The sequence below is a fragment of the Psammomys obesus genome, unplaced genomic scaffold, assembly GCF_907164565.1.
Source record: "Psammomys obesus unplaced genomic scaffold, mPsaObe1.curated_primary_1811, whole genome shotgun sequence".
Taxonomy (NCBI): Eukaryota; Metazoa; Chordata; class Mammalia; order Rodentia; family Muridae; genus Psammomys; species Psammomys obesus.
Genome location: NW_026587215.1, coordinates 1,409,438 through 1,437,394, shown reverse-complemented (window position 1 = coordinate 1,437,394; position 27,957 = coordinate 1,409,438). Strand labels below are relative to the sequence as shown.

The following is a 27,957-nucleotide window of genomic DNA, read 5'->3' as shown; positions in this document are numbered from 1 at the left end:
CGTCCTGGTGAGGGCACCTTGAAGTCAAATCTCCGTTCACCCTTCACTGGCCTGTGCAGGAAGGTCGGAAGACTTGGGGTGACTTTCCCACCTTGCTGGCTCTACGAACCTAAAAGGGCTCAGTGGGCGCCTGGGACTGTTTCTCCTTGCAGGTCTCAGCCCACTCCAGCACAGCGCCCACCACCGCCTTTTGTCCCCCTCTTCTCCAGCAGAGAGGCAATGGGCGCTGGCGGCCCGCGGCGGGGTGCAGGCCCCCCGGATGGTGGCTGGGGCTGGGTGGTGCTGGGCGCCTGCTTCGTGATCACCGGCTTCGCCTACGGCTTCCCCAAGGCCGTGAGCGTCTTCTTCCGGGAGCTCAAGCATGACTTCGGGGCAGGTTACAGTGACACGGCCTGGGTGTCCTCCATCATGCTGGCCATGCTCTACGGCACCGGTCAGCACTCCCTCCTGATCCCGAGCACGCCTGCCTCCCGGGGTCCAGCGTCGGGGCTGGGAAGCTAGAGCCTAGAGAGGAATCCCCGCCCCCAACCCTTGGCTTGCTCAGTGGGAACTAACCACCCCTTCAAGGTCCTTCAGGCCTCAGAAGTACAAGGCCTGGCGCGTTTTCTGGAGGGGAGAGTGGTCCGTCCCGGACGGTGACCCTGTGCTGCCCACAGGCCCCTTGTCCAGCGTCCTCGTGACGCGCTTTGGCTGTCGCCCGGTGATGCTGGCCGGCGGGCTGCTGGCCTCGGCGGGCATGATTCTGGCTTCCTTTGCCTCGCGCCTTCTGGAGCTGTACCTGACAGCCGGGGTGCTCACAGGTGAGGGTACCTACGTCTCTCCCCCGCAAGGGTGTGGGTGCGGGTCGGGACTTCCTCCTGGACATCTCTCAGTCCTCAGTTTCCCCCAAATGGGGCATCCCCGCCCCCCCACGCCCCACCCCCGAGTCGCCTGGCTCAGCATCCCGGGTTCGGGCCCTTCCTCCCCTGGGGCCAGGAGGGGCACCCCAGCCGCGTCGCCTCGCCCGCAGGCCTGGGCCTGGCTCTCAACTTCCAGCCTTCGCTCATCATGCTGGGGCTCTACTTTGAGCGGCGACGGCCCCTGGCCAACGGGCTGGCCGCGGCGGGCAGCCCCGTGTTTCTGTCCGCGCTGTCGCCTCTCGGCCAGCTGCTGGGGGAGCGGTTCGGCTGGCGCGGCGGCTTCCTGCTGTTTGGCGGCCTCCTGCTGCACTCCTGCGCCTGCGGGGCCGTCATGCGGCCGCCCCCCGGGCCCCCGCCGCGCCCGGACCCCACGGAAGACAACGCGCCTCCCGGTGGTGGTGGTGGCCGCCGGGCTCGCCGCCACCGCCTGCTGGACGTGGCTGTGTGCACCGACCGCGCTTTCGTGGTGTACGTGGTCACCAAGTTCCTGATGGCGCTGGGGCTCTTCGTGCCGGCCATCCTGCTGGTGAACTACGCCAAGGACGCGGGCGTGCCTGACGCCGAGGCCGCCTTCCTGTTGTCCATCGTGGGCTTCGTGGACATCGTGGCGCGGCCGGCGTGTGGTGCCCTGGCGGGACTGCCGCGCCTGCGGCCCCACGTCCCCTACCTCTTCAGCCTGGCCCTGCTGGCCAATGGGCTCACGGACCTGATCAGCGCGCGTGCGCGCTCCTACGGCACCCTCGTGGCTTTCTGCATCGCCTTCGGCCTCTCCTACGGCATGGTGGGCGCCCTGCAGTTCGAGGTGCTCATGGCGACCGTGGGCGCGCCCCGCTTCCCCAGTGCGCTGGGCCTGGTGCTGCTCGTGGAGGCCGTGGCTGTGCTCATCGGACCACCCTCTGCCGGTGCGCACCGTAGGAGGAGGGGCGCGGCAAAGCCTGGGACCTATTAGTGGGAGGCCTTTGGCTAGAACTTCCGGGAGTGGGGAGTTAGGGAAGGCCCCCTTGCTCGAAAGCCTGGTGGACTCGCTCCACGGCCAAGTAGCTCCTCCCCCAACCAGGAACCACCCACGACAGGCGACAGGTGGAAAAGCCGGAGGTGGCTCATGGCCATGTTGTCCTTCTCAAGCAGTTAGCATGAAGGCCTTGTGCCTGGGGAGTGGGGCTGGGCAGGGGGTCAGGTCCGGAAGCTTAGCCTGAGTGGTGGTCCCAGAGCTGGAGTGGCAGGGCGTTTGTGTGTTACTAGTAAGCCCCATCAAAACAGCTGTAGAGGGGCCCATGCCAGAAGCTGACACCCCCCCCCCCCCTGCAGGCCGCCTGGTGGATGCTCTGAAGAACTACGAGATCATCTTCTACCTTGCTGGCTCTGAGGTGGCCCTGGCGGGAATCTTCATGGCCGTTACCACCTTCTGCTGCCTGCGCTGCTCTCAGGACACCCCGTCGGGCCTGGCTGCGGAGGGAGGGACCAGTGACACGGAGGATGTGGAGGCTGAGAGGGACTCTGAGCCAATGCCTGCTGGCACTGAGGAGCCTGGCGGCCTGGAAGTTTTGGGCCAGCGGCCTGAGTCCCCCGGACCAACGCCAGAGGGGGAGGCACCGCCTGAGCTGGTTCACGAGTCTGTGTAGCGCATCAGGCAGGTGGCCGGGAGGCATGAAAGCGTGACTTCCCCTCGGAGGGGCAGGTACATGGGGAGGCAGCCTGGGGTGGTCCCTTGGGTACCTCATCCGCCTGGCCTCGTTCCCAGTGAGGCTGCCACGGGCTGGCAGGAGCGCATGCTCATAAAGGCCCACCAAAAGATGTGTTCTGTTCCTCTGCTTCTGCCAGGGCATGGGCCACCTCAGCTGGCAGAGGGGGGGTGTAAGTCTTAAGGGTCTTCCTAATGTCCCCTGAGCTTCAGGAGGAGTTGGGGGTCCCCAGCCAAACACCAGGGGCTGGAGGGGTGCCGAGGCACACCTGGCTGCCATCTGCATGAGAAGCACAGGGTCCACGGTTATGGTCAGACCTGCCCTGGGTCCAGAGGGCATGGGAGCCAGGTGGTTGGCAGAGAAGCCTTGGAGGCCCTTGCTGGAGGATACATGCTAGTGAGCCGGTATCCAGGACCCGTCCCTTTTGGTCAGGCTCCTGAGGGCACTGCTGTGGCTTTGAGGGTGGCCTGCTCATCAGTGGCCCTGGCACCTGCTCTCCAGCACAGGGATTGTGCCTCAGCCAACCAAGTGCCAGGATTATGGGCATCCGCCAACACTTGCACTTTGACCCATGTGAGGACCTTCCTCTTTCCCCAACTCCTTCTAGCTAAGGAACCTGAGCAGAGCCCCCCCCCCCCCCACGGCCCCTTCCCAGCCACACCAGTCGCAGGTGGGCTTCATTTTCCATCCAAGCAGAAGGAAGGTTTGGAGGACCCAGACTTGCGCTCAGCTATGGCTCCCCAACTCCGGAAGGGCTGCCATTTCTTGTAGATGGCACTAGGCGTGCTTCCTTGGCCAGGCACTACTGTAAGCTGTTGCCTTACTGATTCTCCTGACAACCCAGGGAGGGACAATTTATCCAGACAAGCAAACTGATGCGCTCGGAGGGTAGACGTCAGCCCAGGGTTACAAGGAGGCCATTACTGGGTCCGAAGCTGTAGGTTCTGGCCTGTGCCTTGACCACCAACTAGATGCCCCTCCAGAGATGTGGGCAGAGGGCTCCACTGTGCCAGGTGGGTGGCGACGGCCTCTCTCCCTCTGGTTCCTGCCTGGTAATGCCACCTGGGTTTCTGCAAAGCTACCAAGCAAAGGTGCTCTTTCGTGTTGGACCCTGCCTCCTCACGCATCCCTGGCCTGTTCTGCTCTCGAGATGGCCAGATCCCCTGTTCCAATGGGCACTTCAGAGTGAAGCTGCGGTGTGTGCTGCACCCAGCCAGGCAAAGCATAGGGTGGCAGCGTCTTCCTCACGTCCCCCGAGCCCCAAACAGGTGCTCCTGGAGTAGCCTCCCGACCTGCATGACCCTGACCAGCGTTTGTTCAGGGTCAAGGGAGAGGGCATAGCGACACTGGAAGCAGTGGAGCAAGTGACAGCCAAGGCTCTGGGGCCAGATTCTAGCTCAGCTCCCACTGTTCTTAAAATGCGTGGCGCTGAGCAAAGGGCTACCCTGAGCCTCTCCACCCTAGACACTACGGGAACAAGAGCGCTGCTTACGTAGGTGCTGCGAGAGATGATGGACACAGACGGACCTGCCTGAGCCTTGTGTCCCACCCTCCTCCATGACCCCCGAGGCAGCTGAGGTCTGGCTGCAGAGGGTCCGAGCCATTGCAAGGAGGCCATTCATTCTGTCTGGGTTTCTGTTTATTCAATCCAGGCCCAGCATCCAGCCCTTAAGGCTAAGCCGGGAACAAATAAATACAGGCTGCCGAGGTGTGCATGTGGACTGGGGGGCCAGCCTAGTGCACTAGCCCCGGCCTCAGATGTCCACCTGGCTCCCGTTCCCTGCAGGCTCGGCACCACCAAGGTGCTCACAGGGACAGGTCCTGTGCTCTGGCTGCTCCAGCCCCTTCTCTTTTCTGTCCAAGGCCCAGCTCTCCCTCCAGCTGGGAGGTGGGAAGAGGGATGAGGGCCAGAGTCCAGGTCCCAGGCTGCGGCCTGGGTCACTGTGCGAGGACAGAGGAGCAGGGAGGCAGGCGCCCCGAGCCAGCAGGCCTTTATGCGCCATGACATGCCTTCGCTGTCCAACAGTGGCCCCGCCCCGCTCCCCGCTGCGGTCCTCCCGCTACCCTGCCCCCCAGGTCCACTTGAGGGGGCACTCAGGAGTCACACCAGCTTCCACCCTTATCCACGGGCCCGGTAGCCCCACGTGCGTCCTTGGACACTTCCCTAGCTGCCCCGTCCTCCTCCTCCTCGTCCTCGTCCTCTCCGTCTGTGAAGCCGCCCTGGTTAGGGCCGTAGGCTAGAGTGGTGTGTGCCAGGTCCACCTCGATGGGGAACACGTCGGCATCCCGCAGCACCGCGTAGCAGTCCGTGTAGTATTTGGACATGGTGGACACGAAGCGCTGTAACTGGAACACGATGTCCTGGACTGGGGCAGAAGGTGAGCAGACAGGCCTAGTGGCTATGGCTGCCTCCTCTTAGGAAAGACCTGGAGCTGACCTGGCCTCCCTGCTAGGATACCACCTAGGTGTTAGGCTCTCGAAAGGGTAGAAAGGGGCACGGCCATAGGCTTCCTGGCCCTGCCCAGCTGGTCGCTCAGCCCTCCAAACTCCTATCTCAGAAAACAGAGGACTCCTGAGAAAGTGGCTCATGGACCCAAGCCCTGGCCGCAACCCAGCCAGGTTCTAGGTGGAGCCCTGCAGGGCCTGGCCCTGGGCTCTCTGGCGGCACCAGCCCAGGGGTAGCATGGGCCTCCAGAGCCCCACAGGCAGTCCTCACCGTGCTTCTGGTCCAGCAGCTCCATCTTTTCCAGCACATCTTTGCGCATCTGGGAGAAGCGGGCTCGAGCCTCCTGGCGGCAGCGCAGGATCAGGCGGTACTCATAGTTGCCTGTGCTCACTCGGTAGAGCGGCTCTCCTAGGGCCTGGGGCAGGCAAGCCTGTCAGCGCCCTTGAGCGGGCCTGGGCCTCCCAGGGACAGATGGGGCTGGAAGGCTGCAGGGCTGGCCCAGCTCACAGCTGTACCACGTGGGCTTTCAGATGCCCGCGATGAACAGAAGCTCAAAGCAGTGACTTTGGAGGGAGAAAAATCAACCACAGAAACACGAACACAGCTCACATGAAATAAATGAATATTGGTCAAAAGACGGACCCTGATTGCAAACAAATCACAAATTAGGAACAAAAACAACAACACAGAACAGCTAGAGGCTGGAGAGTGGCCCAGCGGCAGGGTGCTCGGTGCTCCTGCAGGGGCCTGGGTTCAGTTACGAGGACCCACTAGGTTGCTCACAACTGTCTGTAGCTTTAGTTCCAACATGCTCTTCTGACCTCCACAGGCAACAGCCAATCAAATGCACATGCATAAACACACACATACCAGGCACCAGGAGGCAAAATGCATAAAAACAAAAACATCAACTTGTTTTTTTTTTTTTTAAATCAAAGCTTAGCTCAGAAGTGAAAGTAGTCAGCTTCTTCCTAGAGGAACCTTAGAAACTTGGGGCACCTGGCCTAGGGCAGGCCCGGGGAGTCACCTCCTGGCAAACTAGCTGGTACTCCAAGCCAGAGGAACTGGTAGGACAGGCTGACAGCCCCGAACTCTAGGAACTAGAGCCCAGCCAAGACCCCAGGACGCCCGACATTCCCAGTGCCTCGGGCAGCGGCAGAAGCGTGGGCACTCCAAGCCTCCCGACACCACCCTAGGCCCCTTCGGTACTCACAATGCAGCTGTACTCCTCGTCATCCATCTCCTTCACCTTTAGACAGTAGGACTGTATGGGACGAGATGGGTGAGGCCAGGAAGTCAGTGGCCAAGTTTCCCGGACTCCCATCCTCGTGTTTCCAGCTCCCCCTGCCATGCCTCCCTATGCCCTCGGGTCACCTGGGAACCTGGGCACACCAAGAGAGCAGCAGCCATATAAGCCACCTGGCTCTGGACCACCTGGGGAAGGCTGGAAGCAGGCACGGACGGAGGCCCCGCAAAGGGGCAGCAGGGGCATGAGGCACTCCTCTGGGAGGGTACAAAGGCCTGAAGGCTTGAGAAATCCAAAATCAGCCCAATTCAAGTCTCGGGAGATGCTCTGGGGATTGGAGGGTGTGGCTCAGAGGCACAGCACTTGCCTGGCACCCATACAGCCTGGGTTCTAGCTCCGGAATAGAGAATACCCCAAACCAAAAGATCCTGTGGGTGCTGGTGCTGGTGGGGCAGAGAGCTTGGGAGCTCCTTGAAGACATGCTGGCACAGGTCCAGTCAAAGCTCTAAGAAGAGCTGCAGCAAAATGCCTGACTAACTAACACATCCTTTTCTTAGCTCCTGTGACCATCAGATTACCATCTAGATTCTGAAGTATCCTAAACCTAGTCTGAACTGCTGCTAGAGGGGACAAGCCCCAAGGAGTAACGATAGGATGGGAGCTCTCCTCTCCCCAGGCTCTAGGCAGCTCAGAGCTCCTTGGTGAGAGAATGCAGAGTTGAGGCTACTCCTGATTCTCTAGCCGGGCCTTAATCCCACACTTCTGACTCATCAGAGGTCTGGCCCCATCCTGCCTGCTGTGGCATGGCTGGCTGCCTCAGGGCTGGCCTCCGGGTGGACTCACCCCAGCTGGCCAGACCCTGCAGACCACTCACCAAGTACTCGAACTTCACATCCAGGTACTTCTTGATGGTGAGGCGCGTATCAGGGATGGCTTTATTGAGGTACGTGTTCAGGTCTGTCAGCATCTGGGAGGGTGGGGGACAAACGGCACTGGTGTGTCACCCCTTTCAGGGGCATTAGCTGAAGGGGCATGTGTCAAGGTTAGAAGACTACGTCAGGCAAGGGCACATTGTGGTCCAGCGGCAGAGCAGTGGATCTTGAGGTCAACAGGGACCCAGGCAGGCACAGTGACTGAGGGATGGATGGCCACTGGGGTGACCAAGCTAGTGTCTGCACCGACTCCAGCCCAGAGCCCTCCTGTGCTAAGCTCTTCCCCTGCCCTGGCCAGAGCAGCATGGGGCACTCTGAGGGACCCACCGGTTTAATGGTTTTCAGTAGCCGAATTCCAAACTTCTCAATGCTGCGGTGTGCATCGGCAAACTTCACAAATGCCTCACTTGCTGCTGGCTGCGGCTCCCGTACCCCAATCACAGAGAACACGTCCCCAAAGGCTGCATGACAAGTTTGCCTTGAAGTCCCCACTTGACCCAAAAAGAAGTCAGGGGTCTGACTAGGACAGGACAGAGGCCTGACTAGCAGAAAGCCAAGGTCTTCTGGGGTCTGCATCCAAAGGGGGTACATCCTCCAGAGGCCCAGGCTATACTCCCAAGCAGCTGCACCCTCACTCCAGGCTTATGCTCCCAGGAATCCAGCTTTTGTTCCCCCGAATGACCAGACAAAAGGCCGAGGGGAAATCTATGGTGTTCACGCTAATCAAGAGCAGAGCACCAGGCTGAGAATCTGGGCAGCTGGATTTAAACTCCAGCTCTTCGGCCCTGAGCTCTAGGCCCACTTCCTGTCTGGGTTCCTTTCCTGACCTGTACAATAGGGTGGTGTCACTCCTGCACACTATGGGACTGAAAAGAGAACAAGATGAAGAGAGGCTGTGTACACTGTAAGTAGCAGTGAGACAGGCTGCATCCTCCAAGGCCAGCTGGACCAGATGCTCCCTGGCCACTGCCACAGCCTGGAGGGCAGGGCTGGGCACTGGCCTTAGCGTGGGGATGAGAAGGGCCCAGAGAAGAAGCTAGCCACACCTCAGTGTTAGGTGCTACTGAGCCCTGAGGGACAAGGGTTTGCAGGGCCACATGGCCTGTCTGGGAAAGCCATTACCCCGGTGCGTCTGTGACAGTTCATAAAAGGCTCGTAGGAGATTCTTGGTATGTTCCGTCATCCCTGTGGGAAGAGACACAAGTGACAGAAGACAGAGACCCAAGCCAGGGCTCCTATTGGTCCCTCGGCCTTGCAGCCTACCTGAGGTCCCCACTGGGCATTAGGTCAATAGGCTTTTCCCCAAGGCCTGGGAATGAAGGCTGAGTTGCCTTCTCTGTGGATCCCATGTGACAGGCAGCTGGGAATACGTATGACACAGCCTCTTAGGGGCTCTCTCCGGGAGTGTAGAAATTTGCAGGGGTGCCTGATATAGTTATCATTCCCAAAATTTTCGAGGGAGCCTCCCTACCCTGCTGCCACTCTAAAGGACAGGGTCCCCAGGGCACACCGGCACCAGGCATTTCTTGGCCAGAGCTCCTACCTACCTTTGTACAACTCAGCAGTCCGTTCCAGCTCCTCCAACCGCTTTACCAAGCCGTCTGTGGAGATCAAGAACAGGGGCATCTGTGGGTTCAGCAAGCAAGGGACGACAAGAGCCCAGCAGAGGACAGGTGGCAGAGGGGACAGTGTGAAGGCAAACATGGCTCTGGGAAGCCTTGCTCGTCCCTGTCTTGCCAAAAACTATTAGATTACAATCCTAAAGCTAGCCATCAAGGTCTATTCTCTCATTGGGCCATGTCTTCCCCCTGAGGAAGAGGGCTTTTGGATTGTGGCCAGGGCTGGCTGTGATGGCTGCACAGGACTGGTGTGGGATATAGAAGACATTCAGGAGGGCTTGGAGGAAGGGTTCACACTACAAGAACCTGGTGACCACAGACAATGGTCAAACAGGTATTGACTAATACCTACTTCTCCAGGTCTGAAACATTCATTCTGCAGAGAAGTTGCTTAAGTAGGAAGATACACAACTCAAAATGGCTTCAGGAAGTCCCTGAAACTGACCAGATTCACTTGACTCCTTGGCTGCCAGAGTATACACTGAAAGCTCAAGAGTGCCTCTCAGACTGAGCTAAGCTTCAGAAGACAGAGAAGACCAGCTTGCCTGGGAGAAGCAGAAACCAGCTGAGCTGCCTGGAAGAGGTTTAAGTTGCTTGGAAAGGACACTCTCAACGTGCTGAGATGCCTGCAGTCTGTCAAGTGTGTTCCAGGTTCTGTGGGCTGTCACTCATGCTGGGTGGATTTTGGTAGTGCAGCTGTCTCTGAGTCATTTCTGCTCCTGTAAGTAACCCTCACTCATGTCCCTGTGACCCCAATAAAACTCATTGGTTCACCATGTGGAACTTGGGTGGTATCCATACTTTGGTCTGTCATGGGCCTCCTGAAGGGACTCTACCCAGCCCAAGCATGGTAACCATGGTTCTGGCAGGCCTTGCCCTTCTCCCTGAGTCCCTCTGCCTTGCCAAAAACTGTTAGATTACCTTCCTAAAGCTAGCCACCAAGGTCTATTATTTGGCTACTTCCTCCTGAGGCTGACTACCAAGGTCCAGCTATCAAAGTATTAAAGCCCAACAATCAAAGGCCCCCTTAGGCTCACCTAATTAACCAGTCCAATCCAAACTAAATACCTCATCCTAGGTCTGGGGAGCAACTGTGGTAAAACCAAGATCCAGGTCCTGCCTTTAGGGCTCCAAGTCTGCCTTTAGCTCCCCAACTCTGGACACATCCCCCAGCAGAGGAGCTCCCCACGTCTCGATACACCCCGCCTGTGGGGACGATGTCCACCTGTCATGGAGAGCACCTGCAGCCACAGAGTCATCCTTCAGTGGGGCCAGGGACACTGAAGGCCCCTGATGACCTCTGGCCCTTCTCCAGGCTGCATGTCGAGGGCAGGGACCATGTTGCCTAAAGTCCCATAACTATGCTTGTCTAAGAGAGCCTGGTTCTCCTGGCTTTGGTGTGGAGTTTCAGGCAGGGTCTTCTGAGCAGGAGAAGAGGGGCCTGGCACAGGCAGAAGCTTTTCTTGGGCGGGAGAAGCTGCTGTGTGAAGGGCTGGCAAGTGTAGGGGTAGAATGTACACCTCAGAGGTCTTCAGGAGGCCGTGGTGGCCCACAGCCGCTAGGTACTGGCTCCCTGGAGCATGAGCACGAGGCTAGCAGGCACAGTTGTTTTTAGCTGGGTCATGGGACATCATGACAGCTTCAGTTTTAGAAATCCTATTTGCAGCTAGGGAAATTGCAAGGTTCAGGGGAAACAACAACCAGTTCTAATTTCAACTCAATGCACGGTGACTACAGTAGCAAGGATTTATAGGCACCACAGGGCTGAAAATAGCAGCCGCCACTTTGTACCCTATTTGGAACATGCTCAGGCCCCACCCCCACTCTCCCAGCCAATGAAGACCATGTGCCCGGCTGAGCCCACGGTTTATATGGGTATTTTTATCTTCCCGAGTACATGCATAGCACTGCTATTTATAAGCACAGGCTGGCGATGGCAGGAGCAGGACCACGGGTTCCATCGGCCTCCTGGGGAGACAGCCAGTTCGTGTGTCTGAGTGTATGTGTGTGTAAAGTGCCTGCACATGGCTTCTCTGAGCACAGGCACAGGAAGTGGAGACAGGGCAGCAGCGCCACCTCCTGGTCAAGAGCAGGGCTGAGATGGACGGCACAGGAACAGGACAAATGTGTGAGTGTGTGGGGAGCAGGGGGCAATGGAATGGGACTCACCCTGGCCAGGCACCCAAGCTGGACAGAAGCACCTATCTTCCCAAGTCTATGTCGACCCCAGCCCCCGGCAGTGACCGAAAAACCCACTGCCGACAGTTGCGGTAGCTCTTGGGAAGCTGAAGAGGACCCCAGGGACACAGAGCTGTGACTCTGTGCACACTGAGGCAGGTGGACGCTATCAGGGCAGCTGGAGGCACAGCTGGACCAGGGGGTGGAAGGATGACTTACCATTGCACAGGATGGCACGGCTTAGGCCCAGGGCATCAGCTGTGCCTGAACTCATGTTCTCCACCAGCCGGTGCTTGACTTTCTTCAACACTGGGGCAAGAGAGAAAGGGCCAGTGAGTTTGCTGCTGGCCGGCCCATGTAGGCACTGGGCTTCATCAAACTGCCTCAATGAGTGTGCCAGCATGAGAATAAGACTAATCTAGGGTTGGTGCTTGCAGCAGTTGAAAGCAGAAGCTCTCTTAGCTACTTGTCCTATTCACCCCCAACCCAGAGCAGCTGGACAGGTAAGCGTGGAGTGCTCAGCACAAGGGCTGAGACCCGCTCCCTGCTACTGGTGTCAGGGAGAGCCCAGAGCTTTTCCGTGCTAAGCACTGGGGACAGGCCAGACTGAGGAGGCCTGTCCCTTCTCTTTCACCCAGCATGTGAGATGATCTGGGTCAAGGCCAGTGCTCTGGAGGTGGGTTCTCACAGCGGTTAGGCACCATTAAGTGCTACCGGCTGGTCACTGCATGTAACCAGCTAAGGTCTGAGAACCGGTCCTGGGCTGGAATCAAAGTGCCCAATAGCAAGAATGTAAGACCGGGCATGGTGGCACACACCTTTAATCCCAGTACTCAGGAGGCAAAGGCAGGCAGACCTCTGAGTTCAAAGCCAGCCTGGTGAGTTCCAGGACAGGCAGAGCTACTTAGAGAAACCATTGGTGAACTCATTTATCCCTATAGCCTCTATTCTAAAGGACTGAGGGCCTGTAGTTGAGTGTGGGTTTATCTGGGTGTCCTGCCAGGAGACTGACTGCCAAGCCTTTTGTGCCTCACGCTTTGCCATGTGGCTAATCCAGAGGAGCGGGCAGCTAACTATTGCTGTCTCAAGGCTTCTACAGAAGTGGGATCCCACCCTTCTAGCCATAGGCAATTTGCCAAAAAGCACACTGTGTTGGTTTGAATAGGTATGGCCCCTAAAGACTCATGTGTTTGAATGCTTGGACCGTAGACAATGGTACTATGAGGAGGTGTGGCCTTGTTGGAAGAAGTGAGTTGCTTTGGGAATGTACTTGGAGGTCTCCTATGCTCAGGTTAGGCCCAGTGTAGTACACGGTCTCCTGCTGCCTGTGGATCAAGATGCAAGCTCTCAGCTCCTCCAGCGCCATGTCTGCCTGCACGCTGCCATGCTTCCCTCCATGAAAATGGACTAAACCTCTGGAACTGTAAGCCAGCCCCAATTAAATGTTTTCCTTTACAAGAGTTGCCTTGGTTGAGGGCTGGAGAGATGGCTCAGTGGTAAAGAACACTGGCTTGCTCTTCCAGGGGACCTGTGTTCAATTCCCAGTACCCACATAACAGCTCACATCTGTCTGTAATTCCAGTTCCAGATCTGACACCCTCATACAGACAAACATGCAGACAAAATACCAACACACATAAAATAAAAATAAATTACTAAAACAAACAAAAAAGAGTTGCCTTGGTCATGTTATTTCTTCACAGCAATATACCCTAAGGTCCAGTTTGCACCCTAGTTCTTCCTGGGAGTACACCACAGGAAAGGCCACAGAGGAGAGGCATTATAAGTGGGAATGACACACAGGTCAAGGTCTGGTAGTGGAGGGTGTAAACCACAGGGCAGTGGGATGCAGGGCCAGGGGCCTGCGACTAGCTACAGGGGGAAGCACCTGGTTCCTCCCAGCCTTTCGGATCAGCTTGGACAGAAAAAGCCAGAGCCCATGGCACATGCTGCTCTGGCCTGGCTTACCGATGTCCAGGGACATGCCCTGCTTAGGGTCCGCCTGCAGCTTGTTGTAATGGATGGTCACCTCCCCCTGCAAAAGCAGCACAGACAATCAGGATGGTGGCTCCCAGCCTCCAGACCTTCCCAGAGACTGCTTTCTGCACATCTGGTGCTGGAACACAAACCAGGGGGAGAGAAGCAGGGCTTCTCGTGGACCCCAGTCCAGCACGAGAGCTGAGGCAACTTGGTGATTCACTTAGTCCTACGCTCTGGTGACTGCTCGGGGAGGGCGCCTGACCATGGGAGGCCACCATAGTCACTTTAGTCCTTACAACCCTAAGGCCTTTGAGACTGGGGCTGGATCTACTCATATCAAACTTGAACTAAAAACTTATACCCGCGGCACAGATGAAGTGAGCTGACACGGCCAGCCAGCGGCAGCGTGTAAAGGACTCCCTTGGGACTGACATGGCCCTGAGCTCTGAGTCCTCCTTGGTCTGCCTGGTGCCTAGAGGGGCACTAGGAGGGGCTACAGAAGTAACCCTGTCCTCAGTGAGGACTAAGTGCCAGGGTGACTTGGGAACAGGACAAGGGTATGACAGAGGAAGCCAAGGTGGTGTCTGAGTGGATAGTGGGTACTAGTCCTGGGGTCTTGAAGGATGGCAATGGGAAGGAGAGAGCACTGGGCTGGCTGCGGTTTGGAGTCTCGGGCTCTGAGCCCAAGTCTGCACAAGCTGGCTCCCACCCTTGCCTCTGGGACTACCGTCTGTGGCTTTGCTCTCCCTCACACAACTCGCTCACCAGCTTTCCCAAGGGTCCCCAGCTGAACTGCTGGGGAACAGCAAAAAGCCCATGCTTGCTTTGTGAGTGACAAGGACATGGCACAGAGCAAGGGTCTCGGTAGAACCTGGTCTGGGGAACGAGCAGGTTGGAAGGCATGTGGGCTGCATCCAGCCTGGAAATGTCTGAACTCAGATTTCTCCATAGCCTGAAGTCCCTAGGGAACTTGGAAAGCAGTCCCTCCCACAAAACTCTAGGATAAACATGGCCCAGCTGTGGTCACGAGAGTCCACTGACCCAGTGAGGTCATTGTTGATATCTAGCTGCCTCTGCAGTGGCAACCAGGGACATCACAGCTTGCCTGAATGTTCAGCAGCTCTGGGAGCTTAGAGGATCCCAGAACAAGCCCCCAGATATTCAGTATTTAATGAGGGTCTAAGGGGTCCAGGAGACTGGAGTGTGCCCCTCATACTGCTATAGAAGAAGCAGGCAGCGAGCCCTAAGCCCGCTAGGCCCCTGGCAGCCTGGGAGGCTCAGCACGGACCTGAGAGCGTCTGCCTCACATTCCAGAGCAAGCGTCCAGCTACTCCCATAGAGGTCTTACCTTCACCTCCTGAATCATCTTCGCCACCTCTACCTTGGTTTTTCCTTTGATTGACCTGCCATTAACCCCAGTGATCTCATCACCAGCTGCCACCGTGCCGTCCAAGGCTGCAGGCGTGTTGTCAAATACCTGCAGATGTGTAGGAAGGTGGGGGACAATGGAGTGGAACTTGGGACCTGAGCAGGCCCTCCCTCTACCTCAGCCAGTCCCAGCAGCAGCAAGAGGAAAAGTCCCCATTCTTGGCAAGGGGACAAAAGACAGGCTGTGAACCCCAACAGGTGACACTTTTGTAATGGCAAATAAGGTGGCCCTCACAGCTCTCACACCTGTCTCTCCACTATCACTACGTCTCTAGTTTTCCAACTGTGTTTCTCCAACACCTCCTTTGGTCTCTGAAGAATACCCCAGGGCTGCTCTGAGCAAGGGCTTATGCCTGGGAGCCCTTTCCCCAGGCTCCTTTAACTTGTGCTCACTGGCTGGGAGGCAGTGTTTCTGTCAAAGATGAGTGGTTTACTGATGACAGCAGAAGGCTGGCTATGAGGCACACACAGACACGGGGACACACAGACATGGGGATACAGACACAGATGCAGGGGTACACACAGACATGGGGGACACAGACACAGATGGGGGGCACACACAGACACGGGGACACACAGACATGGGGACACAGACACAGACATGGGGGGCACAGACACAGATGCGGGGGCCTCATACAGATGGAGCAGTGCAAACCAGGCCTGAGAGTAACTACCAGAACAGCAAACTGACCCACAGAGGTTGGGCACCTTCAGATGTTCTGTTTTTGTTTTGCTTTTTGAGACAGGGTTTCTCTGTGTAGCCCTGGCTGTCCTGGACTTGCTTTGTAGCCCAGAGTGGCCTCAAACTCACAGAGATCTGCTCACCTCTGCCCCCCAAGGGCTGAGACTCCAGGCGTGCACCTCTGCACCCGGCTCCTTCAGTTGACTTTAAAAACAGGGTCTTACTTTGTAGCGCAGATTTTGGCCTTTAATTAGCACACTTGCCGCCTCAGCCTCCCAATAAAAGGAAGATGAGCCACCATGCCTGACTCCTGTGTTACTTTTAGTTTCTAAATTTTCTAAAAATGCCATGTCTGTAGAACAGTTCACGTTACAAGGGAAAGTGAAGTAACTGAAGTAAACCTTTATCAACATTCAGATCACATTCCAACCGCCACAGGCAGTGATGGGAAGACAATGGGAACTATGGACGATGCCGACGAAAGCAGACACAGCAAGAGAGAGTTAGGAGAAAGCGGCTACTGCAGGCCCGCTCTGCTCTCAGGACGTCAAGGTGTGAGCCCCTGCGCTAGTCCTGCCATGAAATATGATGCAACCAAAGTGAGAGCTTCCTCCCTTTAAGTTTCCTGAAGGATACCTGTCACTGCAGTGATTAAGCCCGACACAGAAAATGGGGGCTAGAGAGGTGAGGTCGCTGTCATGACTAAGCATGACCATATGGTTCTTAAGCTTGGTCTGCAGAAATTTAGGTATACCGGGAGGTGCAGGCTAGAGAAGCCCCAGATGTGGGCAGCCGTGGTGGGAGCTCAGGAACACAGACTGGCAGCAGCCAGGTGGACATGAAGACTGCTCAGACTTCAGATGTGATCAAGGCCTCTACTGAGAACTACTTCATCCTGCGAAAGAATTTATCCACATTTGTTCTGTCCTGACACTTCGTGAGCTGAGCATCAGGTGGTGGACTGTCTGTCTAGTGCAGGGTATTTCAAGTCAGCTCAGGATTCAAGCTGTGTTGTGGACGTCACTGGCTGTATGAGTCAGGTTTACAATAAAAAGTGTGTCTGGAAAACCTGCCCAGAAAATAAGCTGGAGTTAAGCCAAGGACTTATAAAAGGGTGGCACTTAAAAGATTCTAGTGTTGGGTCTGGAGAGATGACTCAAACATTAAAAGCACTGGCTGCTCTTCCAGAGGTCCTGAGTTCAACACCCAGCAACCACATGGTGGCTCACAACCATCTATAATAAGATCTGGTGCCCTCTTCTGACATGCAGGTGCACATGCAGACACAACATTGTTTACATAATAAATAAATTAAAAAAAAAAAAAGATTCTATTGTCAGGCTGGGTGTGCTGGTATACACCTTTAATCCAAGCACCGAGGCACAGGCAGGTGGGTTTTTGTGACCCGACCAGCCAGGGCGACAGGGAGAAGCTGCCATTAAAAAGTTGGGAAAGAAAGGGTAATATCTCAGATACTGGCTGGACCCCGTATGTGCTAGCTGGTTTTATGCCAACTTGACACAAGCTAGAGTTATCTGAAAAGAGGAAACCTCATTGATAAAAAAATGCTTCCAGAAGACTGGGCTGTAGGTAAGCCTGTGGCGCAGTGGTTCTCTGCCTGTGGGTCGCAACCCTTTTGGTGGGTCACGTATCAGATATTCTACATTTCAGATATTTACACTATAATTCATAACAGTGGCAACAAGATAATTTTATGGTTGGGGCTCACTACAACATGAGGAAGTGCATTAAAAGGCCGCAGCATTAGAAAGGTTGAGAGGCACTGCTGTAGGACATTTTCTTAGTGAGCGATGTGGGAGGGCCCAGGCCATTCTAGGTGTTGCTACCCCCTGGGCTGGCCGCCCTGGGTTCTCTAAGAAAGGCTGAGCGAGCCATGGGGAGCAAGCCAGTAAGCAGTATCCCTCCGTGGCTTCTGCAGCAGCTCCTGCTCTGTTTGAATTCCTGTCCTGACTGTGTTCAGTGATGAACACTGTAGGGGAATACATGCCTAATAAACCCTTTCCTCCCTAAGCTGCTTTGGTCACTGTGTTTTATCTCAGCAATAGTAAACCTAAGATGCCATCCACGGCAGGTCAAGAGTATAAAAGTTTAAATCATTTGGAAGGTTTTGCTTAAGAAGGAACCTCAACGCCCTCCCGGCAAGCACTTCCCAGGGAAGCGTGGTCATTGGATTTGGTGTCTGGTGTCATCCACACAATGCTGGGTTGTAGGTTTATATTATGCAACAGGGACCCATGGAAGCTTTCAAAGGGAAGCCTGGCCACTGGGGCAGGATGGGGGTGCCTGCAGGCAGAACCCGAGAAGGGGGTTGTAAAAGTGTAGGGGTCAAGCTTTAGGTACAGTGGAGACCCGATGTTAAAGACACAGTCTGCCGAGGACAGTTCCAGGCAGTAAGCAGAGAACCTCAGAGAGAAGCCCTGTGGGCTACAAGCGGCAAGGCTGTAGGGGCAAGACTGCCCAGGGCCTGCAGAGTGCACATCATGCCACCACGTGCCAGATGCCAGCTGTAGAGCTGCAGGTCCTAACGCTCGCCCTGCTAATTTACTGCCTCTCCTGATGCGTGTCTCCCTTCCGAAACAGGGGTTTACGCTGGGATACTGTCTCTCAGGAGCATGGGAACTGGATTTTTAATCACTTTTATGGAAGCTCACAGATAAGGGTTTGCCTTTCATCTCAGAGGAGACTTTGAACTTGGGTTTTTTTGTTTGGTTTTTAGAACAATATTAAGCCAGAAGGTGCTGAGGCATGCTTTTAATCCCAGCAATGGGGGACTGGTGAAGTCAGGGATCTCTGTGAGTTCCAGGCCAGCCAGGGTTATACTCAGAAGCCCTATCTTAAGACAGGAAGGAAAAAAAAAAAGGCTTTGCATGTGCCCAGAATCCCAGCACTGGGAGATATAGGCAGGGGATCAGGGTTTCAACATCATCCTCAGCTAATGGTAAGTTCAAGGTCAGACTGGGCTCGGAAAGCCTGTTTCAAAACAAAGCAAGGGTCATCAAGACAGCTTAGAAGGTAATGGCACAAAAAAAAAAAAAAAAAAAAAAGAGAAAAAAGCAAAGTAAAAAAAAAAAAAAAAAAAAGAAGGTAATGGCACTTGCTGCCATGCTTGAGGACCTAACACGGCAGGAGAGCACTACCTCCTATAAGCTGTCCTCATGTGCCCAGACATACACACACAATAGACATGTTACAAACACAAACGAGACAATGGGGATCTTTAGAGACAGCTAATACATTTAGATACATTTGGCATTGTAAGGAGAATAGGAACCTTTCAGGGGCCAGAGAGGGTGCTGTGGTTTAAGAGGTCAAGATCTTAACAGTCCACTTGATGGGACTGAGAAGAGCACCCTGCTGTCCCATGGTGTCCTAGGAATCCCAAGGACCTATTTGTGTGTCTGTGAGGATGTTCCCAGAAAGGACTGAGAGAGGCACGTGAATGCCAGGCGGCACCATCCCCTAGGCTGGAGCTGGATGGAGTACCATGGAAAGGAGAAAGGCAGCCGGCACAGTGCACACAAGTTCCTGTTCTCTGTGTGCCTCTGATGTGACTGCTCAGCCAAGATAAATGCCTCCCTTCACTGTTACTTTCGGGCATCTGGCCATAGCAGTGAACACAATGGTCCATGTTCACAGATGAGAAGATGTGACATTAAGACATCAGTACTTTCTGCTGCAGTCTGTAGACTCAGTGCTCCCTGACAAAAGCCCAGCAACATTTTTAGAGACTGGGTTTCTCTGTGTAGCTCTGTCTGTCCTAGATCTCTCTCTGTAGACCAGCTAACCTCAGAGATCCGCCTGTCTCTGCTTCCTGAGTGTTAGGATTAAAGGTGTGTACCACCACATTGTTATAGTCAGAAAAATTCTAAAGCTCTAAATCCTAAGAGTCTTATCTTAGGGTCAGAATATCAAGGAACTTCAAAAGGCCAAAATAATCTTGAGGAAGAATAATAAAGCTGGGAGACTCATACTTCCTGATTTCAAATTTTCCTACAAAGCTAGAATCATCAGAAAAGTGTGGTACTGGCAGAGGGGACTAGAGAGCTTGAAAGACACCCCTTGTACATTCGGACAAGTGATTGGCAAGAGTGCTAGGAACAGTCAAAGGACAAAGGTCAGCCTGGAAAAAGCAGTATCCACAGGCAGGAATATAGAAACTTACCTCCAAACAGGGCAAAAGGAAACCACAACAAGATAAATTCTAACCTCACACTAAGAAACATACATCCCCAATTCCACTTACAAGTGTACTTAGAATAATAATCAAAGCCACAGAGACAGAGAGGAGCAAGGGAGCCGCAGGTGCTGAGGATGGGGAGTCAGTGAGTTCACACCCAGTTTCAGTTTTCAAAGCTGCTGAGTTCTGAACTGGACAGTGGGGATGGCTGCACCAAATGGCAAGAAAAATTTAATGCCACCTAAGAATGGTTAAAAATGATAAGTTCTCTGATATGTGTAATTATGACAATTTGAAAACAAAAAGAGGCAATAAGGGCTGGAGAGATGGCTCAGTGGTTAAGAGCACTGTCTGTTCTTCCAAAGGTCATGAGTTCAATTCCCGGCAACCACATGGTGGCTCACAACCATCTACAATGTGAACTGATTCCCTCTTCTGGCAGGTGAAAATGCAGTTAGAACACTCATGTACATAAAATAAATAAATCTTCTTTAAAAAAAAAAAGAGGCAATAAGAACCACACAGGGCAGGATGCCATCCAAGAGTTACTAGAGGCGCCCAGGTGTCCTGATGCCACGTTCTGAAGACCCAGCACATCCACAAACACAGCTGTGCCAGCAGCTGTCACCCTGACACCTGGGATGTGGGGATGACCAACCCCTCAAAGGCTTGAGGGATGAGAATAAGACAAACATAAGCAAAGGTCCTAATAAGACAGACAATGCTCAGGACAGTGGATAATGGAATGACACCAAATTTCTAACTAAGGTCACCCTGAGTGAGACAGATGCTCAGAAGGTAAGGGGCTTGCCACCAAGCCTGAGTTCAATGTCCCCAGACTCACATGGTGGGAGAAGAGAACCTAGCCCACAGGCTGGCCTCCAGCCTACACATGCACCATGACACACTGATTGATTAGGGGTTTTGATTAATTGATTTTTTGAGACAGGGTCTCTCTCTACATAGTCCAGGCTGTCCTATAATTCACTATGAAGACCAAGATGGCCTCAAACTCACAATCTGCTTGCCTCTGCCTCATGAGTGCTGGGATTAAAGGTGTGGGCCACCAAGCCCAGCCATAAAATCTTTGTTTACGTAAAGAACAAAAATTAGGAGTAGAAAGATGGCTCAGAGGTTAAGAGCACTTGCTGCACTTGCAGAAGACCTGAGTTCTGTTTCACAACCATCTGCAACTCCAGTCGCAGGGGCTCTGACGCCCTCTGCTGACCTCCACAGGCACCAGGCATGCATTGGTGCACAGACTTGCATGCAGGCAAAGCCCTCACACAATAAAATAATCTAAAAAAGCACAGACATTTTTCAAAATTTCTAATTGAAATTTGTTTCCAAGCTAGTATTATTTTTTAAGGATTGGGGATGGACCCAAGGCCTGAGTGGGCATGTACCCTACCACGGAGCCATCCCAGCCCTTCGACCTTTACTCCTGAACTTGAGTATCATGTTAACTTTGAGGGATAAGGGGAGGACACCGACAAGAAAGAAAAAAAGAGGTCTCCAGAATGTACACTGTCCATCTACCCTCCCTCAGGAAGCCAGAGGACATGATCCATCCAGATGGGGATGAAGCCAAGAAGGGGCCCTGGAGATGAGAAATGAAGAGTAGAGGTCCTCCGGGGGTTATATTGAGAACAGATGACCGCCTGAACAAGGCTAGGAAAGTCTGACTGTGAAAGGTCTACCGAGAAAGCAAGACGCTCACAGAGGGGCAAATAGCAGGGAATACCAAAGGAAAACATGGGCTGAATATGGCAGCACAAACCTGTAAGCCTAGCACTTAGAGGTAGAAGCTGGAGGATCAGTAGTTCAAGGCCAGCTTCAGCTACATGGAGAATCTGAGGACAGCAAAGGTTACATGAGACTCCATCTCAAAAGAAAAAAAAAAAAGTCAAGAAAAGAGGTCACCAATTCAGGAGTAAAGAGTTGGCTTAGCAGTTAAGGGTACTGGCCACTCTTCCAGAGGACCTGGGTTTGAATCCCAGCACCCACATGGTGGTTCCCAACTATCTTTAACTACAGTCACAGGGGATCTGATGCCCTCTTCTGGTCCCCCCAAGCACCAGGCATGCATGTCCTGCACAGAATATATGCATGTAAAACACCCATACACACACAGATAAATAAACTAAAAAAAAAAGAAGACAGATACCAGTTCATCAGAAAGTTTAACACAAGTGCTACAGAACGGTGGGGCTTATTTCCATCCCTTCTTTATCCCCCGAGCCTCCAAAGAGCTGTGCAGGGATTTGGAAAGTGTCCTGAACATTACCTGTGGTGCTAAGACTTAGTTAAGATAGTAACTGTTACTTGGAGATTTGTGGTTTTAGAAGAGAGCTGAACTCTCTATCCCCTGAACTATGAACAAGTGATAAATCAAGAAGACACACAGAACAGGAGGGCTGAGAGATGGCTCAGCAATTAAGTCCGCTGTGTTCCTGCAGAAGCCCAAGTTAGCTCCTAGCACCCACAAAGCCACAGACTCACTAAAGTCTGTGAGTTCAGCTTCAGAGGGATCTGACCCCCTGTTCTGCATGGACATCTACACTCAAGCACACAGACACGTGGGAACACACGGACACAGACACGGGCATCTACGCTCAAGCACACAGATGCAAACATGCACACATCACTAAAGGTAATAATAATAAACACAGCCAGGAAAAGTGGGAGCCGAATCTGAGCAGGGTGAGAGGGAGGGGCAGGGACTGCTCTCAGACACAGGCCTTGGTGCACCCGGCTGTGCAAATGAAACAAATCCCATTGTGTTATGATGCCATTCATTCAAACAAACATGCCCCTTGGGAGTGAACAGATGGTGGAGGGAGTGGCACAGGGGCCGAGAAGGTATATAGCCAGAAGGGACCTGGGAAAGGTCTCCCGCATACCTTCCAGGGGAGAGACCAAATCACCCTCAAAGTAAGAGAAATTACCCCCCAGAGTCCCAGTGCCCTGTCTGCCCCTGGGGCCTGCTCTGCTGGGTGTTCTAACAGCGTAGAGTCTGGATCCTTCCAAGGCTACAGAAATGTGACCAAGGCCTCATGACAGGCCTGGCTCACTGGTGCACCACAGTGGACAAACGACCAGGGTGGCTTCCTTCTAGTAGCTACTGCTACCCCACCACTAGCTTAACAGCTGAGGAAGGAGCAGCTGCCACTCAATGAGGGGTCCTAAGTTCCTGGCCCTGTGCTTTGCCATTCTGATGCATTTTCACAAGAACCCAAAGCCATCCGTGCTTGCATACTTTACTTGATTAATTTGCTTGGTTTTGTTTCTTTTGAAACAGGGTCCCATGTAGTCTAGTACGTGTTTGCAAATTTTATTTTAAAACTTTCATGTGGAATGCATGTGTATCGCAGGAGGAAACCATAAGATGACACCAGAGCCCATGGAACTTGAGTTGTAAGTGGTCCTGAACTGCCTGGTTGGAGCTGATATGGGTGAGGGAACCCAACCTGGGTTACATACTTTAAATCCTCACTTTCCAGATAAGAAAACTGAGATGCAGAGTGGTTAGGAAACTCACTGGTGTGCAGGGATGTTGACATATGAACTTTGGCCACTACTTTCTTTTGTTTGCTTGCTGTGACAGGATCTCGAGTAGCCCACAATGGCCTCAAACTCATTCACTGCGAAGCCGAGCATGACTCTACCTCCCAAGTGCAGAGATCACGGGTGCCTGCTGCCATGCCCAGCAAGGACATTATTTTCTCTAATTATTTGACTTTTTTATGTGCACTGGAGTTTTGCCTGCAGATATGAGAGTGTCATATCCCCTGGAACAGGAGTTACAGACAGTTGTGAGCTGCCATGTGGGTGCTGGGAATTGAACCCGGGTCCTCTGGAGGAGCAGCCTGTTGTCTTAACCTCTGAGCCATCTCTCCAGCCCTGGACATTATCATTTCATAGCCTTCCCACTTCATCTGGTAAGCAGATTCATTCGAGACATTTTTACTGACTATCTGTTACATGCCAGGCAATAACCAGCACTAACTTCAGGCGGATGCACGTGGTGCAAGGCCAAGAAGAGAACAAGCTGCAAGCGAGGAACAGGCGGAGAAGGAAGAGGAACAGAGACAGCCCCGCTTAGAGCACTGGGCAGTGCTGCTAAGACCAGACGTCAGAAAGAAGCAGGGCTGGTGAGGTGGCTCGGCAGCGTGAGGCGTCTGCCATGCAAGCCTAACGGCCTGATTTCAAACTTGGGGGCTCACAGTAGAAAACAGACCACTGAGGGTTGTCCTTTAAACTCTGTATGTAGAATAGGACATGAGGGAACCCATACACACATCCAACACACATGCACAAGCAAATACCAATCGTAAAATTGTAAGAAACAGAAAAACGACCTTTGTCTGCTTACACATGCAGTGAGTTCCTGTGCAATGTACGCATGTATATGTGTGTGCCAGTCAGTTACTTTTTGCTTTCATTCCTCAGGCACCAACCACTTTTTTGGAGGGGGCTGGGGGAGCACAGTCTCTCTCTATAGCCTGGAACTCGCCTCTTAGGTTAGACTGGCTGGCCAGCGAGGCCCAGGAATCCTCCTGCCTTCACCTCCCCAGCACCATGGGTATAGGAGCCACACGCCACATCAATTTTACCCAGGTGCCTGGGATTAAACTCGGCGGAGCTAGAGTTTTCAGAGTGGGGACACGAACCTCTTTCTGTCACACCCAAGAAGGAAATGTTTCACCTGCCCCCGCCTCCCAAGGGTGCCTCATACCTGGACAATATAGAGACAGGGACAGTATTGGGCCCCTCCTCCAATGCTGATTCCAATCAGGTTCTGAGCATCCTTCTGCAGGGTGACCTTCCCAGGCACAGTGGGGATTCCTCTGGGAAGAGAAGCAAGTGGCAGTGAAGTCTGGAGAAAGGATGACTGGAAGGAACAGGCTTCCATGCCCAGAAAGGCTCCAACATCACACACAAGTAGCCTCTTCCTTTCTCGGCCAGAAAGAGTAGTTTGTTGCTCAGGACTCATCAGCTGTAGGGTCAAAGCCCAGGGCTGCCAAAAACCTGCTGTGCAACTTAGGGGCAGGCACTTTCTCGGCTTGTTTCCTTCACCCATAAACTGAAATGGAGCTCCCTGATCAGACCTTACAAGAATGCATGGGAGGTTCTACCTCCATCCTAGTCCAGAGGCGAAAACTCCTAGGAAACAAACTCCAAGATTCACAGGCGCCACCCTCATCTCCTTCTCAGGCACATGAAGGACATGACAACGCCCTTCCTTTTAGAAGAAAGCTATTCAACTATCCTCCAGCCATCTTCCAGTTATGCTGCTCAGTTACCTTCACATTCACTAGCAACGAGCTTAGGCGTGTCTGGTGGTGAAAGGGCTCAGGCTTGGTTACTGAAGACCATTCTGCTAACAGGCAATGGCTGCTCACCCCTTACTAAGGATGAATGACACACAAGGCCATGAGATCAGCTCAGTCTGGGAGTACTTTCTAAGGGTCAGCCGAATCTGACTTTTGAAAGCACCTTTGGAATACCTTCCCAGACTCACGTGGGCTCACATGACCCAAATCCTGACTATCTGTTAACCTCTCACAACCTCCTACAAGTGATGAACTACTGATATGTCTGGCCCCATCTCTACCTTCATACACTGAGAAGCAAAAGTGTGTGGAGCTAGGATACCCAAGGCCACGAGGGACCTGGGTCCCTTAGCTCCCAGGTCTTGGGGAAGGAAATACTCACAATTTGTCCTCCTCGATGTCATAGTCTAAGTCTGCAAACATGGTTCCAAGAGTTGGGGCAGAGTGGCTAACTGCCCAGCTCGGGAGGGGAATGGGAAACTGGGTCTGGGAGAGAAAAGAACACAAAGCTTCAGGGAACTCAAGCGTCCAGATGCCAGCCCCAAGCTCCCACCCCTCCCCCATCCGGGGCAGCGGGCCTCTGGTTCTCCGCTCTGGACTGGGGTGGGGAGCCTTAGGCTGGAAGGTGGGGGCAGGTGTTTCTTACTTGGTACGCGAGAGGAACCCAGGCCAGGGCGATGGGCTCGGATTCCGGAGCCCGCCACACGGTCTCCAGACCCTTGGGAGCCGCTTCAGTCGCTCACCGACAGAGTCGGTCCCACAGCCGGGCTCGGGCCAGGCTGGCACCTGAACCCACCTGCCGTTCCACCTGGCGGCGACCGCGACTGTCACGTCACTTCCGGCAGGACGCGGAAGTCCCGCCTCTCCCGCTGGGTATTTGCCCCAATCCCCGCAGGCGATCTTTCTCTCTTCTCTCCTCGACTCTCTGAACCAGGAAAAAGAATAAGTGGGTAGAAGTTTACGGTTAATGTGAAAAAGGGGAAATAGAAGGAAAGGTGCAAACATGCCCTCGGCCCCGGACCCCGCCCTTAGCCGTGCCGCCATCTTGGGGAGGGCTCTTCCCGGCTTCCTCAGCGACACTCTGGGGACCACTCAGGCCCGGCGGTTGCCGGGGCAACGGAAGCATCCCGGGGCCGGCAAAGTTCAGGGAACTACAAACCTCAAGAGCTTGGCTTTCACATTTTCAGTACCGCTTCTGAGGAAAGCCTATGCCTCCTCTACTACAAAGCGCCAGGGCTGGAAGGTTCCCGCAAGATCCCAGTCTCACAAAGAAGGAAATGAAGTACCCGAGCGAGGGAGGAACTTTGTTCAGAGATACTTACAGTTGGCCGAAGATCCAGATCTTGGTCCTGAGACCCCTACCGCCAGTCTGGGGTCCCTTTTAACATCTGCGCTAAACTCGGAGCCACGGGAGGTATATTCAGTGGGCTTTTTTAAAATTTTTTTAAATTATTTTTATTAATTACAGTTTATTCACTTGGTATCCCCCCTGTACCTCCCTCCCTCCTCCCCTCCCAATCCTACCCTCTCTCTTCCCCACCCGTGTCCCTCAGTCCACTCATAAGGGAGGGCCTCTTCCCCTTCCCTCTGATCCTAGTCTATCAGGTCTCATCAGGAGTGGCTGCATTGTCTTCTTCTGTGGCCTGGTAAGGCTGCTCCCCCGTCAGGGGGAGGTGATCAAAGAGCAGGCCAATCAGTTCATGTCAGAGACAGTCCCTGTCCCCATTATTATGGAGGCCACTTGGACAATGAACTGCCATAGGCTACGTCAGTGCAGGGGTTCCAGGCCATCTCCATGAGTGGTCCTTGGCTGGAGTATCAGTTTCAGAAAAGACCCCTGTGCCCAGACTTTTTGGATCTGCTGCTCTCCTTGTGGAGCTCCTGTCCTCTCCAGGTCTTACTATCTCCCACTTCTTTCATAAGACTCCCTGCACTCTGCCATTCAGTGGGCTTTTAAAGGGCAGATTTGACTTGACTTTTCGGCACGCACCTCAGTTTCCCCACATACATTCTATTAGCATTCAGTAAATGTTTCTGCGGAATTTTGGCCAAAGATCCCTCACACTGAACTTTCCTCCGTAGTCCTGAGGGCCCTGAAATCCTAATGGAAACACAGCCCCCATGTCCCCACGGCTCAACAAACACCCATCCGTGCTTCCCTGCTGGGGGAGGTTCAGTCTTCATCCGCCCACCGACCTCTGCTGCCAGTGATTATGTCAGAGGGGTTTGCTGGGAACACAGTGCTAGCAACCATCTCATCCAGGCAGTGTGGGGCCAGTGTCCTTCCTCAGCTGGGGCCCACGGTGTGTAGGAGGCACGGAGGTCCAACCGGGAAATTTAAACACACAGGGTTGTCATCTGAAGGGAGAAATGTAGAGCCCGTTTTCTGCCCAGAAGGCTGGGAGCAAGCAGGTGTGGTTAATAGCTTGGTGACCTTTGCACTTATCGGTGTGGTCACGACCACACCGGATTCTCCCTGCCCCTTGTCTTGAGCTTGCTTTCTCAGTTAATCTACAGCACCCGTCTTTATGGAAGCTGTCACTTGTACTTTACAAAGAGTTTCGATGTGGTCACGTCTTGAGCGTTGATGGGCACATTATCAAGTTACTTATAACCAGGAAACTTTTACCAAATTGTGCTGTGCTTAAATACGCCCAAAAGAAACTACTCAGAGTCAGACTCTCAAAAGTTTGAACCAAGGCCAGGTGGTGGTGGCACACCTTTTTAATCCCGGCACTTGCCAGGCAGAGGCAGACAGATCTCTGTGAGTTCAGGGCCAGCCTGGTCTATAGAGTGAGTTCCAGGACAGACAGGGCTGCAGAGAGAAACCCTGGCTTGCAAAATCCGAAAAAGAAAGGGAAAAAAAAAAAAAAAAGTCTGGACCAGTGCTGGCTATGGAGTTGAACCAAACTGCTGTCTTTCATCTCAGGGACTGATATATGCTGGCCTTGGTGTTCCCAGAGCCCTCCACAGGGGTGCAGGAAGATTATCCACACATCCTATGGAAGCCCTCCCAAGCCCTGCAAGAGAGCTGAGCTGTCTCAGCAGGTGTGTTGAATGCCACCATGGCAAACACCTTCCCCTGTGCCCACTGCTGTGCAGCTCAGATCAGTTGTCAGAAATCCTAGTTCAGCCTCACCCTGCGAGAGCAGAATAAGCACTGCCAGCTATGTGTGCCAGGAGCTCTGTGAAGCACCGTCTCTTCATTGCTGCGGTGAGTGCAGGAATTGGTTTCGCCAAGCTCTGGTTTTAGGCTGGCTTTTTTTGTTTTGTTTTGTTTTGTTTTGTTTTAAGATAAGATCTCACGTAGTCCAGGTTCACTGTATAGAAG

General features: G+C 53.7%; 2 protein-coding genes across 3 annotated transcripts; one reads left to right on the top strand and one right to left on the bottom strand.

Annotated features, from left to right (window-relative positions):
* Positions 1-219: 219 nt before the first annotated feature.
* Positions 220-2,693, top strand: Slc16a8 (solute carrier family 16 member 8). The gene is made up of 4 exons (XM_055602980.1): positions 220-433; positions 657-800; positions 1,010-1,801; positions 2,208-2,693. The coding sequence occupies exons 1-4, from the start codon at positions 220-222 to the stop codon at positions 2,519-2,521; spliced, it is 1,464 nt and encodes a 487-aa protein (XP_055458955.1). The 3' UTR covers positions 2,522-2,693.
* A 1,509-nt stretch (positions 2,694-4,202) lies between these two features.
* Positions 4,203-25,673, bottom strand: Pick1 (protein interacting with PRKCA 1). 2 transcript variants are annotated; one of them, XM_055602975.1, is made up of 13 exons: positions 25,273-25,673; positions 25,009-25,112; positions 24,029-24,140; positions 14,331-14,459; positions 12,971-13,037; positions 11,222-11,311; positions 8,753-8,806; positions 8,328-8,390; positions 7,533-7,666; positions 7,148-7,240; positions 6,241-6,291; positions 5,298-5,442; positions 4,203-4,947 (listed from the first exon to the last, which is right to left on the bottom strand). In XM_055602975.1, the coding sequence occupies exons 2-13, from the start codon at positions 25,047-25,049 to the stop codon at positions 4,676-4,678; spliced, it is 1,251 nt and encodes a 416-aa protein (XP_055458950.1). In that variant the 5' UTR covers positions 25,050-25,112; positions 25,273-25,673; the 3' UTR covers positions 4,203-4,675. The 2 variants fall into 2 exon arrangements, with proteins under 2 accessions (XP_055458950.1, XP_055458951.1); XM_055602976.1 differs by having other exon boundaries at positions 25,423-25,673.
* Between the last annotated feature and the right edge of the window lie 2,284 nt (positions 25,674-27,957).

Bases quoted from the DNA above. Each gene is read 5' to 3' on its own strand.
- Slc16a8 (XM_055602980.1), top strand. From the start codon at position 220: ATGGGCGCTGGCGGCCCGCGGCGGGGTGCAGGCCCCCCGGATGGTGGC. The intron at 434-656 runs GTCAGCACTCCC...TGCTGCCCACAG, and splicing joins GGCCATGCTCTACGGCACCG to GCCCCTTGTCCAGCGTCCTC. The intron at 1,802-2,207 runs GTGCGCACCGTA...CCCCCCCTGCAG, and splicing joins CATCGGACCACCCTCTGCCG to GCCGCCTGGTGGATGCTCTG.
- Pick1 (XM_055602975.1), bottom strand. From the start codon at position 25,049: ATGTTTGCAGACTTAGACTATGACATCGAGGAGGACAAATT. The intron at 8,807-11,221 runs GTAAGTCATCCT...TGATCTCCACAG, and splicing joins CCGTGCCATCCTGTGCAATG to ACGGCTTGGTAAAGCGGTTG. The intron at 5,443-6,240 runs GTGAGTACCGAA...TGCCTGCCCCAG, and splicing joins ACGAGGAGTACAGCTGCATT to GCCCTAGGAGAGCCGCTCTA.